This window comes from Montipora foliosa, chromosome 3 (genome assembly GCF_036669935.1).
Source record: "Montipora foliosa isolate CH-2021 chromosome 3, ASM3666993v2, whole genome shotgun sequence".
Classification (NCBI taxonomy): Eukaryota; Metazoa; Cnidaria; class Anthozoa; order Scleractinia; family Acroporidae; genus Montipora; species Montipora foliosa.
The window spans coordinates 63,409,714-63,429,713 of record NC_090871.1 but is presented as its reverse complement, the minus strand read 5'-3'; the positions used below and the strand labels follow the sequence as shown (position 1 = coordinate 63,429,713).

General features: G+C 40.0%; 1 protein-coding gene across 1 annotated transcript in view; it reads left to right on the top strand.

The window, feature by feature from the left end:
* LOC137997928 (high affinity cGMP-specific 3',5'-cyclic phosphodiesterase 9A-like) overlaps positions 1–20,000 on the top strand; it is a 40,998-nt gene that overhangs the window by 13,231 nt on the left and 7,767 nt on the right. Inside the window, exons 3-15 of the mRNA XM_068844255.1 lie at positions 76–115; positions 981–1,083; positions 2,828–2,874; positions 4,765–4,860; positions 5,081–5,140; positions 6,426–6,507; positions 7,907–8,002; positions 9,672–9,794; positions 11,450–11,542; positions 11,790–11,857; positions 14,123–14,228; positions 18,055–18,159; positions 19,214–19,270. Coding sequence (XP_068700356.1) covers positions 76–115; positions 981–1,083; positions 2,828–2,874; positions 4,765–4,860; positions 5,081–5,140; positions 6,426–6,507; positions 7,907–8,002; positions 9,672–9,794; positions 11,450–11,542; positions 11,790–11,857; positions 14,123–14,228; positions 18,055–18,159; positions 19,214–19,270 — 1,076 coding nt within the window. The remainder of the gene's footprint in view (positions 1–75; positions 116–980; positions 1,084–2,827; positions 2,875–4,764; positions 4,861–5,080; positions 5,141–6,425; positions 6,508–7,906; positions 8,003–9,671; positions 9,795–11,449; positions 11,543–11,789; positions 11,858–14,122; positions 14,229–18,054; positions 18,160–19,213; positions 19,271–20,000) is intronic.

Here is a 20,000-nt window from a genome sequence, read left to right as displayed (position 1 = left end):
AATGACTGAAAGAGTACAGTGTGGAATAGAGGTCTAGTAACTCTCATGCTGACTTGTGGTATTTTTACTTCCTAGATTCAGAATCAGAATGCACACTGGACGGAATAGAGGCCAGGTAAAGCATTTATTCATTAACTTTACTATCTACATTGTACCTCATGCCATTGAGCCAACCCTGCCGTCCAGATCTGGCTTTAAGGACTGTCAGCTCTCACCCCTAATGAGATGGATGCAGCTCTGGCCCATCGGGGACAAGTAATATTTTGGGTCTGGTAACCCAGCCTTGCGCACTGACACCACATACACTGTACACCTACAACAGTCTACATGTAGTAAACAGTGGTTTGACAGGAGTCTGTACTGATATGATGATTGTGTGACATTGAAAGAACGTTCTAGATTGCTGACTAGTTAGTGGTAGAATGTTTAGGAATCAGTAGTTATTTGTAATTCTTAAGATTTGTGATATTTATAGAGCGTTAATCACTTAGAATGTTCTAGAGAATTGCGTAGGGCAACCTATGTAAGAGAGTTGTGTGTGTTGTTGTTTTATTGCCTTTGTTAAGTAAGTGAGATAGCCATCCGGGAGAGTTTGTAATGCGGACTATTTCGTGACGTGAATTAAACAAGTACAATGTAAGTCGAGTTAGCATTTATTGACGGAGCGACGAGCAAGTATCTACTTGAACGTAACAAGAGAATTACTGAGTCAGGCAATCTCAGTGCAACAAATGTGCCGTTCAATCCACAAACAGTGAATTTTTCATGTATTCAAAAATTTTGACAAAACTTCTCAGTAAAATTCCTGTTCCTTTGCGCTCCCTCACAGTTGTTTTTAACTCCTGTAAATTGTGTTTCATCGCATTTTAGGTCATTGGTTGCTTGCTATGTTACAGGTACACATAGTTTCCTTTTAAGGCAACAAGTTGCATACACTATTGCAATAATTAGTGTGGTTTTATTAACAATTCAATTTCTAGGCTGCGAGCCTTGGAAAGAAGTTTTATCATAGAAAATGGAGAAACCTCCTCTGTTGTTGAAGACATAAAGCTCAAAGTTGATTCCTTTAAGGAAAAATTAGAGGTTTGTTACTGTAGCTCTACCAACTTACCAGGTTGTTAATGGGGACATTAACAGTTTTTCAGTGAGTGATTAACCCATTGACTTCCAGGGGGTTCCCCATTGATGAGTAAAATTGTCTGGCGTTAGACAGAGAAAAATAGTAAGTCTGGCCAGTTTAGGCCGGTTTGGACGTCAAAGGGTTAATTATTTGAACTGTCTGTGTAGTAAAATAAGATTGTTTTCTGAAGTCTCCTTTTATCAGTCACAGATTGTTTTCTGAATTCTCCTTTTATCAGAGATATTATATGTCTGAATAAATTATAAATTAAAGGCAAATTAAAACAAGCCAAATGCAATGGTTTTGCTTGGGATATTTGGGGGAACTCCAGGGGCATTGCCATGTGCTTTGGCTGGAGTTGCTTTTTTGCTTGCTTTCTTCTTTTCCCAGCCTCCCCATTTTGGAGTAAACAACACATTCCACACACTGCAGGTTTTTCTCGGTGGTGTGTTGACAGTTGTCTGGGAGGTGAACTGTACAAATGTAGCTCGGTTGCTAATTGGTGCCCTTGCTGCTCTGAAGAGTGCTACAGTGTACCTCCTCTCTTGCTACCTGTATCTTAACGTCACCAACCCTTCAGTACGTGGTAATTTGTGTAGTGTCTTTCCTTTTGTTACTGGTTTAACTAACTAATCTTCATAAATTATGCAATGTTCAAACTACTGTACTTCAAACTCTGAAAAAGATTTATAGGTAATTTATAGGGCACATTCGATTGACCCTATTCTGAAATAAGAATGTGTGGAGTGATGATTTAAAACAAGGACAATAAAGCTATGTTTGAAATAGCATTTTAGCAGATGTTTGACAATATTAATATGAATCTCTGCAAAGTCGAAGGATTTCTAACTTCTATTCCATGTATTCCTATTCCGGAATACGGTCAATCGAATGCGCCCATAAATTCCTTTCACCCCTATGTGGTTCCCAGGTTATAAGTACAGTCGAACCTTGATTATCCGAAGAGTTCAATTATCTGGACTTGCTTGTCTGGTCCCAGTTTTTTTTTTTTTGAGCCATTATTAGTTCCTTGGTTGTCAGCAGTTATAGTAAAACCATAAAGTGGCAACCAAGGAACTACATGTAATAATGGCTCAATTCGTGTCGAATCTGGAATAAAAAACCACACAGGAAGGAAGCGACCCACAGTGGCAATAAGGTTATGTAGACTTTTTAATTGAGATTTTTTTCGTAAAATTATCTTCTCAGGTCTTTTATCGGGATTCCCATACAAATCCTTACATTTATGTAGGCTTTCCCACACAGTGAGCTTGGGGTGCCTGTGCTTGTTGCAGATAATTTATGGGCAACTGTTAATAGTTTTTCCAACAGGGATTGTGTAATAATGCTTTATTCCTGCATGATTAAATTTTACTTTTCTCTGCCTTATTCAGTTTTGTTTTTGCCTCATTAATATTCATATTTCCAATTATCCGAAGTATTCAGCTCAGTCCCGACAAGTCCAGATAATCGAGGTTCTGTTGTAAAATATATTATGGCATTAGACAGGGAATAAATTTATAATAACCCTTCCCCCAGAAGGGCAAGAGTCAAACTATGATGTACATGTATTGCTGCAATACCAGATGATAAAAAAAGGAGCTATGCAGTCTGTTGTGATGTGGTCTTTTTTCACTTTGTCAAGTGCTAAATATTTGATATTCGACCTGCCATAAGGTTAAAATAATGAACATTTTTGTTCCACAGAGTGTTGAACACCTCAGTTGGCTTGGACTTTTCAAAGAGATGACAATGTATGTGAAATATTAAATTTTGTTGCCTTTCATAATAAATTATTTTCACATTAAGGCTTTGCAGTCAGCTGGCATTTGGCACAACTGTGGGTACAAGATCTTACTAGTGACAGCATCCTGGACTCATCTTGGTTTAAGGCCCTCTATACCAGAATTAGCTCATGTTTGAGCCTTTTAATTAAATTACATGTGAGCTGTGAATATAGATTAGCTCATTGACACCTCAAACGCCCTAGGATGCCCACAGTTGATGAGTCTGGGTTTAGAAAGAGTAAAATCTGTTCAAGTCTCACTCTTAGGGGTCAATGGGTTAATATACATTTTATCCATTCACAGCTCAGGTAGGCCAGAGGTAGTCACGCAAATCCTCACTTGATGTGTTCTTCTTAGGCTTTTCATAATAATAATAATAATAATAATAATAATAATAATAATAATAATAATAATAATATTGTTGTTTTTTTTATTGAGAAGCAAGGCTCCACAAAAAAGAGTTCTTCCATATCCAAGTGATAAACAGACAAAATTAGTACAAAGAACATATTATTAAGTTAAACCCTTTAATACTTGCAGGATTAAGAGTTCAAAGTGATTTGTCAATCAGTAACTGTTAATTTCCTAAGTGAAAAGTTTATTAAACAATTCAATACAAGGCAGCTGCCTAAAATGGGATTCTCATGCCAATGAAATAGTAGGCAAGGCTTCCAAACAACTGCATATATTACGGGTGCTAAAGCGCAGTGGCAAACTTCAACATGATCTCCTTCGAGTTCACATTGCACTAATTAGGTCAGTACTGGAATACTGTTGCCCTGTGTGGCATTCCTCTCTCTCTGTCCAGCTCTCAGAAAAAATCGAGAGAGTGCAAAAACGTGCATTACGCATCATTTTTCCGGCCTCCCACTTCAAAGATGCTTTGAAGCTGTGCGGCTGCACGACTCTGTGTGCACAATGAGATCTCTTGTATGCGAAAACCTTTGAAAGGATCAAGGACACCAGGTCACGCCTTCACCATCTTATGCTACTGACTCAGGCGTGCGTTTGCGCGCACAACCGCTCTCAACGCTTTAACGATAGGCCATCACTTATGAAATGTAAAACAGAGCTTTTTAAGAAAAGTTTCTTCCCCCACATGTGCTTTAAAGCTCATGGTCTCTAGCTGGATATTTTCCAACATTATTAATTATCTGTAGTAAACTTTTCATCATATCGAAATTGTAGGCTGTAAATTTGGAGTAATTTAAAAATGTAAAAAATGTAAATTCAGAGTAACTTTAAAACGTAATGCCCAGTGCCCATCAAGTTGACAATCTGGGCCCGGTTGTTCAAAAGTTGATTAACGCTAACCCCAGATTAAAATTGAACCAAGGAATTTATTTCTCTACTCCCAAATGCTGTTGAATGCTGATATTCGGCAAAACTTTACATCAGAAGAACTCAATCTTGAAAAAAGAAATAAGCAAACAAAACTTTCACCAAAAAGTGGAAAACATGAAACAAAAGTTTACGTTAATCCTGGATTAAGTTAATCGACTTTCGAACAACCGGGCCCTGTAATTTTACTACAGTGTAGGTTTATTCTCATGTAATGTAATTACACAATTCGCATCATGCGCAGTGTTTTATAATAAAATGCTATTATTATTAAATTCATGCCCGTTAAATTGTGGAAAGTTGTGCCGCAAAGGAAACCTAGTACCTTAAAACCAAGTTTATTAAAATTAATTCTGGGCTCTTGAAAAAATGACTCGGGCTACTAACTTAATGTTGGAAGCCCAAAGGGGTCCTGGAAGACTTTCTTAGGCAGGAGCCTTGCCATAATCCTGTCTGTATTTAGAAATACTATGCAACACATGCTTGTTGTAAATTCATGATATACTTCTGTTGTAGTGGCACCTCTAAGAGACCCACATCTGAGAAGCACAGCTTACGCAGAATGACTTCTGGAGAGCTCAATTCTGTACTTGAAAAGTTCCAAAAATTCTCGTAAGTGCTTGAATCCCAATTTTTTGTGCTAAAAAATATGAATCTGGGAAGGGAGCATGGTGGATTACAGTAGCTTAGGTGCTACAACTTACAAATGAATAATAGTTATTGCAGGATCCATGGTGCAAGCGCTACTTGATGTTGGCAAGTTCAACTGGCCTTATTTTAGTACCAGTATTTCTTTGCTAAATAATAATGTCATTCTTGTTTCTTTCTTCAGGAATGCTGAACTTACAGAGCAAACAAGAAATCTTTTAAGAAAACCTTCATTTGATAATTGGTATGTACAGCAAATTTTCATTGATTTCCTCCTGACTCTTCTTGATTGAATTTCAGTTATTCTTTTGTAGAATTTTATTGCTTGTTGGTATTAGTGGTGTACGAGAATAATAATTATTGGTTACTGCTATTATTTGAAATATGACTTCCGTCTTTGATCCCTGAACCAACCCCTATTGACAAGTCAAATTGTCTGGAGTTGGCCTGCCCATGGAACGTGTTAAAGAGGAGATAGTTTTTGAATGAACCGAGATACCACACACAAGTGGCTGAATTGGTTGAGCATAGGGCTGCCATTCAGGAGGTCACTAGTTCCTATCCTAAGCGGATGTAAAAAAATGTATGTGAATGCTTTGTTCATAGTGGAAGTGCGCTTAGTTGTCAAGCTAGTTCACAGGCACCCCACTTTTGATAATCTGAAAGAAATAATTCAGACTTTATGGAAACATGATTAAGAACCCCAACTGGCAGGAGGCAACCAGTTGGGTGGCTTTTTACAAAGCATCAGTAGTAGAGTTGAATCCGGGACAACAGGAAACAAACCAGAGATTAAAACTGGGTTGGAACCTGGAGCAATCACACCCAAACCCAACGTCCTAACCACTGGACCACGGCTGCTCCTTACAATATAGATCAACACTTGGGATCTTAGAACAGGTGAGGAGAAAGTGCTGCCTTTACATTTTCATCTGAAAATTATTAGACTTTCAAGTCTTGAAGTTCTCAAATAAGGACTACAAACCATAGGCCCTGTCTCACAAATACATGTAACTTCCATGACTGTTCATAAGTTCCCTGTTCCCTGTGTTGTGGCTGCCCTACATGTATGCGAGTGTATGGGTGGTTATAGCAGGTCCATATCAGCTGAACAGCTGCCAGAACTTGGCTGGTCTTTCATATACCGCATCAGAAATAATTAAATGTCCGTAAAACAAGAACAAAGAGGAGAAAGAACAAAAGAAGGAAAAGAACAAAAGAAAAAAGAGCAAAGAACAAAGCAAACATAACAATACCTACCCTGTAATTAGCAAGGCCTAATCAGAATAACAATGGCTTTTTAGTCGGGTATAGATATGAAAGTCTACCCTTGGCTAAACAGTGCTCAAATAAAATAAATTAATAAATAGCAAACAAACCCTTTCACTTCTAAACCGTCACCAATTGACAAGTAAAGTCATCTGTGGTTAGACAGAGTAAAATTGGTAATTGTCATTGTTTTGAGGGAAAGGATTGTCATTTTAACATACAGTAGTTCATATGAGATTAAATTTTATATTCTTTTTCAGGCAATGGGAGGATCACGAGATGCTCTATTTGCTGCAACAGATGTATATAGATCTTAACTTAATAGAAAAATTCAACATTGAGGTATCTCATTTGAACAAGTTTTTTTCCTTTTGTTTAAATTCAGCGCCAGTAACAAGTAAAATCGTATGGCGTTAGACAGAGTAATCTCAGAACTGCAAGGATGGAAGGGGACTTAAGCCGATGATACACGGTTCAACATTTGTTGATCAACAAATATTGCAGCTCTTGTTCAACAGATGTTGAACAGTGTGTCGTGTCATGTTGAATGTTGAAATATCTGAAATATGCCATTCAACACGTTAATGTGCAACATTGTTCAACATTTGTGGAGCAAGATCTTGAACCGTGTATCATCGGCTTTAGTTTTTCAGTGGACCTAGATGTTAACCCGTTCATCCCTGAGCAGCCTTCATTGACGAGTAAAATACATGTACGCTGTAGTCTCACTCTTAGCACTGAAGGAGCAAAGCAGTTTTTGTTTTTTGACATACTTTGATGAGAAACTCAAATGAATACCGCACACCAGCGGGCCCAGTTGGTTGAGCATCGGGCTGTCGTGCGGGAGGTTAAGAGTTCGACTCCAGCCGGACCAACATTCAGGGTCTTAAAAAAACTGAGGAGAAAGTGCTGCCTTTGTTATGACATCTGAAGATAGTTAGACTTTCAAGTCTTCTTGGATAAGGACTGCAAACCGGAGGTCTGGTCTCATAGCCCTGGTAGTAGTTTGGGACGTTAAAGAACTCACTCACTTCTCGAACTCACTTCTCGAAAACAGTAGCGGACATTATCCCCGGTGTTGTGGTCTTACCTAATTTGGTCGAGGGCATCTTTCACTTCCTAAATAAATGGTAGTCTGCTTAACAAGCAGCCTAGCCAAAAAAGTCACCCACAAAAATCATTGTAAATTAGTTCTGAAAAGCCCCAAGGGGAGAGACTAATAACTTCACCTCACTGTTTTTTAGGACGGTGCCTACTAATTCAAAGGTATTTTTGCGAGGTTTACTGAATATGCGGGAAAAGGAGATCATAACAAATGTTATTGAAATCCAAAAAGAAAATTGGGAGGAATCATGCATTTTTCGAAGATAATTGATCAACAATATTTGTAAAAAGCTTTAAAATACAAAGCACTGTATGGCGTTGTCTTCCAAATCGAGGCTTTATTATCTCTAAAAAATGCGTGGTTAGCCCCAATTTTCTTTTTGGATACCAAGAGTACTTGTTAACTTCTGCTTTCTCCGCATAGTTTTGAACCGCGCAAAAATATCGCTGTATTAATAAGCACCACCCATAGGAAATACGAGTATTTCGAGATGGGCAAAACCTATGCGCAATAACGATAGTAGGCACCGTCCTTAAAATTGGCCAATAATGCATACATGTGCATGTGTATTTTCATTTGTTTTTTTATTGTTGTTTTTGGTTCTTTATTGATTTTTTTTCTCAATTCCTGTTTTAGATACCCATTCTTCAGAACTTCCTGTTTGAAGTTTTTAGGAATTATAATGCTACGCCTTTTCACAATTTTAGACATGCCTTCTGTGTGACACAAATGGTAAGACTTGGTAAGATTAACCCTGAAATTCAAGTAATGAGAGATGTGTGCACTCTTATTTTTTGATAAAAGGCACGAAGTGTTGTCCTCTTAAGTTCGACCTCTCAACTTGAACATCACTTGTGTCAAGAACCCACTCACGCAGCATGAAGTGTTGTCCTCTATACGTTGTACCTTGACTTCTCCACTTGAATATCACTTTAGTCTAGACATGCTGTCTGAAATGTCGCTAAGTGTCTCACTAACTCTGCTCCTCACGTAACCAAAAACAGTTGTGAAACCCTCCACTGAAAAATAACACCAACACCGTGCCAAAACGAATTTATCTATTCAAGTAAAAATAATTTATTAATAATTTTATGTTGCGCTTTTTAACATACAATGATCAAAAGCCCATTACAGTACTAAAATATACTTAATATGTACATAAACCAAATTTAACAATAATAAAGTAGTTTAAGTGCTAAGGGCTAAAAGCTAACTTAAAAGGATATGTTTTAAGACAAGATTTAAAAGTTAAAGTAGAATTCAATATTGCGCAGGCTAGCAGGAAGCACGTTCCACAGTGGAAGCGCAGCTGCACTAAAAGATCTTTCACCAAAAGATTTTTTTCTATTGTCCCTGCTGGATGTAATAGAATAGTGCCCAAATTAGAGCACAGTGAATGGCTTGCGTGCTTTCTTACATTAAGTAAATCGCTAATATAAGCTGGTTCCATACCATTTAGTGCTTTAAAAATTAAAAGCGAAATTGTAAAAGTGTATTCTATACCTAACTGGCAACCCGTGAAATTTTTGCAAAACGTACGTCATATGGTCATATTTGCGGCTTGAAGTTAGTAACCTAGCTGCTGCGTTCTGTACTCTCTACAGTTTAGTTATTTCACAATCTGGGAGTCCATAAAGAAGTCCAATGCAATAGTCAATTCTGCTTGTGACGAAATCATACAGAACCATTTCTAATTTATCTCTCGCTAAAAATTTATTTATTCGCTTAATATTGTGGAGCCAGAAAAATGCTGCGCTACAAGACTTGGAAATAAAGCACAAAGTAATTTAAGCGCTTTGACCGTGGGGCTTATCAAGACTTAACTTTAAGGGGTGAGGCATAGGACAGGCATAAGGAGGAGTGTGGCCCAGTGGGTAGGGCATTTGCCTTGATATATTGAGATTGCGGATTCTAGACTCGTTTTGACCACCGGTTGGATTTGATCCTGGTAATCCCAGGTTCAACTTTTCAGCTGCACTTGTCATGTGAACTGCCAACTGAAGGTTTGCCTCTGTTCCTTTGGGATTCTTAACCGTTGTTCTTCTGTTCTATTTACTTCATTGGCCCTGCATAACCCCTATGGGGGAATAGTCAAGAAAATAAGTTGTAAGTATGTGTGTAAGCATGCAACGTGATGACTTTAAGACCACTGGAACACAAGGGATAGTGATAAGAAAGCTTAGTCGCTTTCAGTCATTATAATCCTTGACAAAGTCTAGCTTTTCAAGAAGAGCTCTAAATGCAGACCTGGTTTTGGCATGTTAGATCCATCCTCCTCTTCTCCGAGCCGCAGCCTCTGCACAAGAGCCTAGAGCTGTTGAAGTCATTCTGCAGAGATTTCTACTCTCAGAACACAAATCCAGTTAGCTCTAGATCTCCATTGTGTTTTGTATTTGTTCAGATGTACGGATTGATTTGGCTGACTCAAATGCCAAGTAATGTACAAGATTGCGACGTTCTGGTGATGTTGACATCAGCACTGTGTCATGATCTGGATCATCCTGGTTACAATAATGCTTATCAAGTGAGTAAAGCAAATGTTTGTAACCGCTGTTTGCGTTTTATTCCTATTGAAACTAAAATGGCCCAAGTCAAAGAACTTTTGTGAGATCATCCATCAGCGGTATGGCCATGACACGTTGAAAACGGTACGAAGATATGAAAAAGATCCCTCCCGGTATAACAAAGTGGCACTCGACATTTTGAATTTCAATTTATCTGTAACTGAATAATAATCACTTGTGATGTTGGATGTTTTAACATACGAAACGTTAAGTTTATAAAAGTTATGCATTTCAAGCAAATGTTTGTAACCGCTGTTTGCGTTTTATTCCTATTGAGTAAAGCTTTTTTCAGGATAACAGAGAGAGCTAGCATCACGTTTAGGTGAAACGGCAAACGTCGGCTTTCCGTTTCACGTTTCACGTTTCACGTAAAATGGAGTGAAGCTTGTCACTTTAGCTTCGCGTGATCCACGGCAACTTGGAATTAAAATCCCGACTATTTGGTTGACAAAAAACAAAAACTCGGTGTATTTTTTTGACATTGTTTGTAGAAAAAGACGCTATATAGAAAACGAAAATAAAAAAAATGATGAAATATACAATGAAAATCCTTTTCTGTCAAATTTTGCGAGTTTCGATGAAGCTGTTTTGTGAGTCAACGTGAGTTCATGAAGAAAACTGCGGCAATGAGTCAGTCATGACAATCAGGCTACAACCATGAAATCTAAATATTCATTGTTTGACTTACCGAACCATGGTTTTTGGGTTCTTTTTTTCCACAAGCAACTTGTTATGTAGAAGAAAAACGAGGAGAAAATTCCACGTATCCAGCAAACGCGAAAATGCCAACTTTCCCGTAGAAACGGCAAGCGACAACCGGCAAACGCGAAAAATGGCGGGAAAATCATGGTCACGTGGTCCCTTTGCTGTTAGCGTTTTCCGTAAACTTGATGCTGATAAGTGGTTTGAACGTTTCTGGGTTTGGAGGACTCGTTGTAGTTTCTCTTCGCGAAAACCAGGGTACAATATATCAGTATTTAGTAAAATCCAACTAGTGGTCTATTATCAATGCTGCGTTCTGATTGGTTGAGCTACTAGTAGGCTATTTGTTATAGCCCACTAGTAGCGAAAAGCGCCGGCTTTGAAAACCAAAACAACAATAAAAGTTTAGGTTTAACCAGCGAAAGATGTTTTGTCTCGATATTTTTTTGACCAATTAGTTGGATTTTACTAAAACAAATATTCCTCTCGCCCTCATGGCCTCTGAGTCAATAGCCCATTCGGCCTTCGGCCTCATGGGCTATTGACTCAGAGCCCATTCGGGCTCGAGGAATAATTGTTAAGTAGTACCCGTCGTCGTGTTTTGGCCTTTGTCGTTTGTCGAGGCTCGGCTTGCAAATGCGAAAAAATGAAAAAGAAGATAATTTAACTGTGTTTGTTTTAAACATTTATACATAGCCCTGGTGCAAAGACATTAATAGCTACTGAATTGATATTTTCTTGCGTAAGCATACATGACCGCAAGCGAAAACTGTTTTAATCATGGATACGTTTTGCCAAAACACGCCTTTTTGTGCTTTTGCGTTTGAGGCAGTGAAAAAACCGAGCCTTACAGTTCTCGAATAATCACCTACTAGTTGAAGAGCCAAGTTTTCGTCTTTATCGTTTCTTTTAGGTAAATGCGAGAACAGAACTTGCCATAAGATATAACGACATCTCCCCCCTGGAAAACCATCACTGTGCTGTGGCGTTTGATATCATTTCCCAGGTAGGTGATAAGGCGCGGAAGAATTGTCCCACACACCGTAAACTTGAACGTTTACAGCATCAAGCCAATCTTTTAAGTAAGAGGTCGTGGCTTCAAATCCTAACCACACGAACAGTTTAATGCGAAAAAGTACCACGCTTTCTTCAATAACTGGAAATTGAGAGGGGCAAGAACTAAATCAGTTCTAAACAAATTTGCGTGTTGTGCATTGTGTTCTGTAACCTGTACTTCTCTTTTCTGTCCACAGCCCCAGTGTGACATTCTCAAAAATGTTAGCCGAGATGTCTTTAGGACATTTCGCGAAGGAATGATCAAGTGAGTGCTGGAAAGCAGGAGAGGCCTGACTTGAAGGGGCTATGTCACGGAAACTAATGTAATTTTATGACAATAGCCGCCTAAAACTGTTGAAAAACATAAAAGCAATACAGCAAAAGGAAAGAGAAGCATGGATAGACACAAATGGACAAGATTGAAACGGATTGCATTTGGGTAATCTTGAAAAAAAGTCGGCTCAATGTTTTTCAAGTTTGGCAAATCACGCCTGTGGCAAAAGTCTTTGTTGCTGAGAATCATCTTGTTTGTGATGAAACGACAATTTTATCAGTAGAGGAATTCCACATTACTATTTTCGAGTTTTAAACTCGTGATTAACTAAAGATTAGATTTCCCCCAAAGACTCTAAAATAACGTGACATAGCCCCTTTAACACTCTGGAATCTCTTTATTTAACATAATGTTTAAAGCTAACGTGAAATTTGCGTTTTTCAAGAAATCATGGCAAAGAAACTTGTCTTATTTTAGCAATTACAGATTTTTTTTTACCATCGCGCGCGACATGATTCCTGTCGCGCGCGGTGCGATTGGGCGCGTCGTGAATCGCTTCGCGCGCGAGGGTGGTAACTTACAGTAAGCCGTGTTAACATCAGGCCTCGATTGTGATAATCGAGTTAGGGTTAGGGTTCACGGTTAATCAGAACTATTACAATTTTCGAAAATTTGATTGGTGCATTAACTGCCCTATTTTTTACTAATTATTGTGTAGGGTTGTAATCGGACAGTTACAACAGCCAATCATATTAAGTGCACTCAGCTTAATCCACCAATCACAGAATTTATCACAATAACCATAGCAACAATCACCTACCCAACCAAACTGGGGGTTTTCCAAAATGGACGACTTTGTAATGCTAGACAGTGAAAAAGGAATGCATTTGTTTCTCGGAAATTGTAATCGTTACCATTAATTGGTAATAGGACTTCGTTTCGTCCAGTTCGGTCTGTAATCATGCTCGGGATTAAACAAATCGGACTCCCGCTACGCGGTCGTCCGATTTTGTTAATCACTTGTATGATTACAGACCAAATTGGACGAAACGAAGTCCTATTACCATTATGAATGACATGAAAAGCCCATTATTATTTCAGCTTAGTTTTCTCTTTTTGGTGGTAACACACAGGAAGTCAGCCCAATTCAAATTGGTTTCATTGAATTTGAGCAAACAGCCACTTTTCAGCGCGACGTTTCAGTGACGTTTTCGGTAGTCCACTTGTAGCCGTACCTACCCCACTCTTCCCGATTTTCCTCTCTCTATGGACCGAGGTTTCGACGACAATCTAGAACAGAGTCACCTTCTGGCGCTATGAAGTCAAACTTAGGGGTCAATTTTTTTGTGTTCTCGTTCGAAACGTCAAGTCTTTCTCATCAAGAGTTGCCTGCGTTTTTCTTGTCTGGATGAGCTTACTTTATCAAGATTTAACAAATTGAAAGAGGTTCAGCGATGTCTGTACGAATATCGTTGTCGATAAGAGTACAGACAAGGTTGAACCACTTTCGATTTGTTTTTTACCACAATATTCAATGCCAAAGAAAGTGTTATTTCAGAGCGTGACCAAAATCATGACACAAAGAAGAGCAAGCGTTGTATTTAACGTTTTGTAAAAAAGGGGATAACATGACTTTTTTCGGGAATATTGTTTTTTGCGCCTTCGCGCTCGGGCCGCAAATGACACTACAAAGGCGCAAATAAACAATATTCCCGAAAAAGTCATGTCATTATCATTATTATCAATAAACAAGGCCAAATGATATCAAGAATGCGAGTTTTAATAATACAATCTAAGGGAATAACGAATTCAAAGTCACTTGAAATCATCATGTAAGTGTTGATTGAACAAGCTATTAAAGAATCAATTCAGTCCAGTGAACTTATTTAAAATTACCGAAAAAATGCGTAAAATCGTCTATAAATCATAGGCATATCACAAAGTTGAAGCAAGAACCAATCAGCTGTAGGGCTGATAATGCATTAGCAGCCCGCTGTCAGTCTTTTGCGGCCCGCTGAGCGTGTGTTTTGAAGAGGCCGATTTTCTATTTGGCCGCGTATATTGATAATAGTATGATTTGGTTTATTTCCCAAAATGAGCGTTCCTGATTGGCTATTACATTGCGTGACAAATTGATGCAAGCAGCCTTGCCTAGACTCCTATCGACAACGGCAAATTAGCCAATCAGACTGCGAAATTACAAGCAATTGTGGTAAAAATTTTAATGCTCATAAGCTCGTTCTCTGTGTTCTTCAGGTGTATTTTGTCGACTGACATGGCAAGGCACAACGAGATCCTCAACAAATTCAAAGACATTTTGGCTGACGGATTTAGCTTTGAGAACGAGGCTCACAAGTCCATGGTGAGTGGAACTTCCACGTAAGGAAGCTGATACCGTCTTATGTAAAAATAACAACGTGTCGTTGATGGTGTAATGGGAAAGGCCTGGTTTTTTTCTCCTCAAATGCTAATTGCTTGATTGCACTCACGTGATGAGACGGCCATGTTCGTGCCTAAACACGAAAATGTTTATGGCTCAAGTTTTGCATAATAATAGAGTGAAATTCCCAAAAGACTTTTTCGCTATTGCTCTTTCCACCAAGATGGCTACCGTGACGTCAGGTGTAATGAAAGAATACACCTTATTCCAAAATGGCCGTCATTTTAGTATTCATTTGTTTCCATCCAAATAGCCCTTATTCACGATAGCCGCCATGTTGGTTTTCAAATTGTCATCAAATTAGCCATGTGTTATGCTGGGGGGCAGACATTGGAATAAAGGCAAATTGCGGAAAATCGGCTCGTCGAAATATTGAATTAACATTGCTAAAAGTACATTTTAAAATTTGGAATTATGTACCTTTTATAATAAGTTTATATCTTTTAATTGCCTCCGACATTTTTACTTTCTACTTCGTTATCTGCTAATTTTTCAGTAAAAAAAATAGAAGTAACTTGTGTAAGCATTCTATTTTACTACTTAGGTGATAAACATTCAGTGAATATGAAACAAATCATCTAAGTGGCTAAGCTGTTCGTTATAACCTCTCGAACTTGTGTTGTTTGCCCCCTTAAAGTGTAGCTATAATTTGCATGATAATAGCAAATCCAACATGGCGGCTGTCGTGAATAAGGTCTATTGGCCCTTATAGCCTCGTTCAAGGTTAAATATTCTTTTGAATTTTACTTTTGAAAGCGAGGCTATAAGGGCAATTTGCATGGAAACAAAAGAATACTAAAATTGCGGCCATTTTGGAATAAGGTGGGTGTATAGGGACCTTAAGGCCGATCACATGAACCGGGCTGGCAAATCAAGTTTGCAGTTACATGGAAAATCTCAGCCCGGTTCGCCGAGACCCCGGCATTACGATGCCGGGATCCCGGCTAACCGGGCTGAGATTTTTCCATGTGATGGCGTTCACCGTGACAGCCCGGTTAGCCGGACCAGGGATTTCTAGCCACATTACTCCACTTCAGAGCAAAATCACCCATGGAATAGACGTTTTTTGTTTAAATAAAAGATGTATAAGATGGCAATCCTCAAGGCTTCTTTAAATTGTAGAAATGGCGAATTTTAATAACCATTTAGCGAGACAAACGTCTCTCTACTAATTCTTGTTGTTGTTTTCTTTTTTCACACGACATTTCTAACTTAAACCCAAGCCGGGCTGGCTCACCTCGTGTAATACCGGGCTGAGGGCTGGGGCCCGTTTCTCGAAAGTCCCGAAACTTTACGGGCCATTTTCGGGTGTCACAATTACCTTTGTATCTCAAGAACGGAGAGGATTTATGTCGTCAAACTTCAAAGTCATTTTTCTTTTTGTTACCTTCAAAACATGTTAAAAGGTCCCGAAACGTTTCGGGACTCACGAGAAACGGACCCTTTCAACAATAGGCCATTTCCGCGTTAATGTCTGCCTCCTCCTCAAAGCGAGTCCAAGTGCGAAGTTTCTGTAATGGTAATTAGTTCTACTTTACACATGAATGAAAACTTATTACCATCACAAAAACTTCGCACTTGGACTCGCTTTGAAGAGGAGGCAGACATGAACTCGGAAATGGCCAATTCGCCGCGTGTGACACGGTTAATTTTGTGAAAATCATCGTCGCTTGGGCAGAATTTTGTCGCTGCGATCAGTTGCACGAATTAAAACCAGTTTTCAATTCGTGCGACTGATCGCAGCGATTAAAATTAGCGAAAGCAGCGTCAACGTTGTCGCACCGTGTGTACACTTCCGGCAACAAGGCGTTTGCGACGAAATATAAATGAACCAATGAGCGAGCGTCATATGGTCCGCCATATTGAATTGAAAACTAGTTCACATTCCCCCTCATACGAGATCACTGCGCGTACACGGAACAGGCGTTGATCGACGATCGAGCACACGCGTTTGTGGGACAGCGGTCGAGAAGTGTAGCACGTCTTGTAAGCTACATGTTTTACCAATCCAGAAACAAACGAAAACATTCATTAAAGCTAACCTTACGCCTAAAATTAAAACTCTTGTTTAGTTCTAATTAGGCCTAAGGGTAGCTTTAATGAATGTGTAGGTTCGTTTCTTCTGTATTGGTAAAACACGTAGCTTACAAGACGTGCTACACTTCTCGACCGCGGTCCCATAAACGCGTGTTCTCGATCCTCGATCGACGCCTTCGATATAACCGAACAGCCGTGGTGTCGCAGCGACTCGTTTTGCAAGTGGTACACACGGAGCGACTTGTCGCAGAGACCTGCCGCTGCGACTTGTCGCTTAGTGTGTCTCGACCGATAAACTCCCTAATTTGTTCATGAAGACTCTGATGAAGAGGGTTACTGAAAAAGTCAGAGGTGAAATTACAGAATAGACCTTTTGACCGATACGTTGGCCATTTTGATTTCTATCGTTTCGAAAGACATTATGGGATGCTCAGGGGGCAAATTAATGTGTATTTGCCCCCTGGGCATCCCATAATAGATATTCGAAACAATAGAAATCAAAATGGCCGCCGTATCGGTAGCCCGGGGGGGGGGGGGGGTGGGGGTGGGGGGGTACTGCCATATATGGGCTATATAGGTATGTGCCGCTGTGAAGGGTATGGTTTTCAAGCAGTTTACTCTAGCATAGGGTATATAAATCAGAGCGTTTGGGTCTAGAATAGGGTATCATTTTTCACGAAACTGACCAGTCGCTTGAAGATTTTATCAAGACTAAGGAAACCAGAAATTCCCTTTCAAAAATATTATAAAGTCGAGTCGGCAAAGTTTAAATTTGCGCAACTCAGCCTCAACAGTGTCGATAAATGGCTATCATGAGAAACTTCTGGATATTATTAACTCTCAAGTATCGGTATTTAGACGGAAATCGGTGGGAGTTTACTCTAGTATAGGGTAGCAAAATTCAGCTGAACTAGCTCTGGTATAGGCTAAGGGTTCCCCCCCCCCCCCCCCGGGATCGGTAGAAAGGTCTATTAGTTGTCTGAAATCCCGGGCCATGCATTAGAGTTTTGCCCTTGTAACTACTGCGGCTGCAGCCTGGGACTGAATACCAGGCCTCTCGTGAAGCTTTGTTGACTCAGATGTTGATTACATGTGTTGAGACCGTTTGGCAACCCCAGCAGTCAACATCATTCAACAAAATCGAACGGATGTTCAAGCAAATGTTGAAGCCGTACTGCGATTATTTCCCAAAATCGGGGAGTCAGTAGTGCCTAAGGCCTTCCAAAACGAACTGTGGTTAAGTTTTCTTAAATGGTTTGAACCCATGAGTCATAATTATCATATTTAAGTAAAGTACGATCGTCCGGGTGAGTGTAGACCTGTAAAGGGTTTTTTGTGGTGACATTAGGGAGCTTAAGCATGCGCGTTTTTAAGACGCGGACGGCAACCGGAAGAGAACATTTCGCGTGCCAGGACAGTGGTGTCTCCCAGATTTTTATGTCAATCATCTCTAATGGAGAAAATATATTTAACAATATAAACGTGGTTGTGTAGCGACAAGTTAAAAGGGGAAACGGCTGACTTCCGGTTGCCGTCCGCGTCCGCCTCAAAAATGCGCATGCTTAAGCTCCCTATTGACTGACGTTTCGACATCCTGGGAAGAGGTCATCTTCAGAGTCAAATTGTAATTCTCTACACAGAGATTTTACTAAATACTACTGCAATTAAAACGTTTTGTGCTGTTGTAGACTGTTGTGTCTTCACTTTTCAGCTGATGCAGATCATGATAAAGGTTTCTGATGTTTCAAATGAAGCGAGACCAATGGAAGTCGCAGAGCCCTGGCTGGATTGCCTCTTGCAAGAGTTTTTCATTCAGGTTACTATTTTACAACTACTAGAAACATGTTGTTGCTATTTGTAACAAAAGCCTTCCTTTTAGAAATGCGCAAAAGTTTGAACTCTCAAAGGCGTGCAGCATGCCTCACGGGAAATCCTAATGCACGGACTGAGCGTGCTAAATGTAAAATTCTCACGTGGCATTAAATTGTGCTACTCGCGAAGGCGAGTCTGTGCCTGCCTCTTCGATATTAGGAAGCTTTAAGCACGCGCGTTTTTGAGACGCGGACGGCAACCGGAAGTGAGCTGTTTTTACGCAACCACATTTTACATTGCTAGTATCGTTTCTTAATCAGAGATGAAAATTATAAAAATCTGGGGGGCACCACTCTCCTTGCACGCGAAATGTTTTCTTCCGGTTGCCGTCCGCATCTAAAAACCGCGCGTGCTTAAGCTCCCTATTTTTTGGTGGGAGGTGGGTGGCTTTTCTGGGTATTAACAAGAGAAAATTAGGGGACAGAGAAGGAGGCTCCCGGTCCAGCCCTTGGGATATGTCATGTCCACGAAAGTTATTTTTAGACGAGCGGAAGTCTTCCGAGACGTCCGCATGCAAATATGTATTCATCAGCCTTCCACGTGCGCCATCATTTTCTCTTTTCACTAAGAACCTGAGAGCGAAGCAAGACTGCATGCGGACGTCTCGGGAGACAGACTTCCCCTAGAACAAAGACTTCCGCTCGTCTAAAAATAACTTTCGTGGACATAACATATCCCGGCCAACGCCTTGAGCCTCCCTCTCTGTCCCCTCATTTTTTCTTGGTATTAAATTATGCAACTGGCGAGAAGTTGGTCAAACCTATGTAGTCATGTCGTCATGTTTCTGTCCTTAGACAAAAAATACCATTTGTTTCCAATGAAAAGCGTGGCTCCTGATCAGGTGATTGAAAACCGAGATTTATTGTCAAGATCAGCAAAATTTGCGAGTGAAGGAAAAAAACAAGTCACCTTTGTCAAGCGCAGGGAAACATGTCGCCAGTTATCAGCTGGTGTCAGGTTGTTTTTCCGGTTAAAATGTAACATTTTATTGTTTTTAGAGTGACGTAGAAAAGCTGGAGGGATTACCCGTTGCTCCATTTATGGATAGAGACAAGGTTAGTTCTCTTTCCCGTTATAATCATCCCGACAGTGGGGCTTTCAATTTGAATTCGGACCTCCCGATGGTGTTTCGGGCTCAAAAAGCCATTTACGAAATTGCCCGGCATCCGCTTGTCTTGATAAGCTGGTCTTTCGCATGTTTTCAAGATAACAGAAAACGAAATGATTCGGAAGTTTGATGACCTAAAATCTCTTCGTTCTTAAGATGCAGAGGGAATTTTGACACCCGGAAAAAGCCCGAAAATTTGCGGGACTTTCGAGAAACGGGTGGACCCTCGGGAACCAAAACCAACGAAATATCCTTGACCAATCAAATGACCCAATAACAATGCAAGGCAGAGACACGCTGGCGGCTTCTAAGCGCGGGAAAAGGTGTGCGAGCAGCTCACATTGGGTTTGGCAGTGAGCTGTAGAGGGCAGTAGGGCAGGCACAGTCTTGAGATTTCTCTCCCTCCTTCCGCCAAATTCTCCCGGATTCGATTCCTGGATTCGGCATCACATGTGGGTTGGTTCAGGGGGTAGTTGACTCTGCTTCCAGAGGCCTTCTCCAGATGCTCCGGCTATCCCCTCTCTTAAAAAATCAACATGTCAGTTGCCGTGCGTAAATTTAATTTCAATCGATTTTCAAGCTTCTCAATAACCTGCAAACCGGGTCAAAAGACTTTAGGACACTTGTCAAATTCGGCCGAAAAGTAGAGAATTTACTGCACATGCTTCCATCGTTAT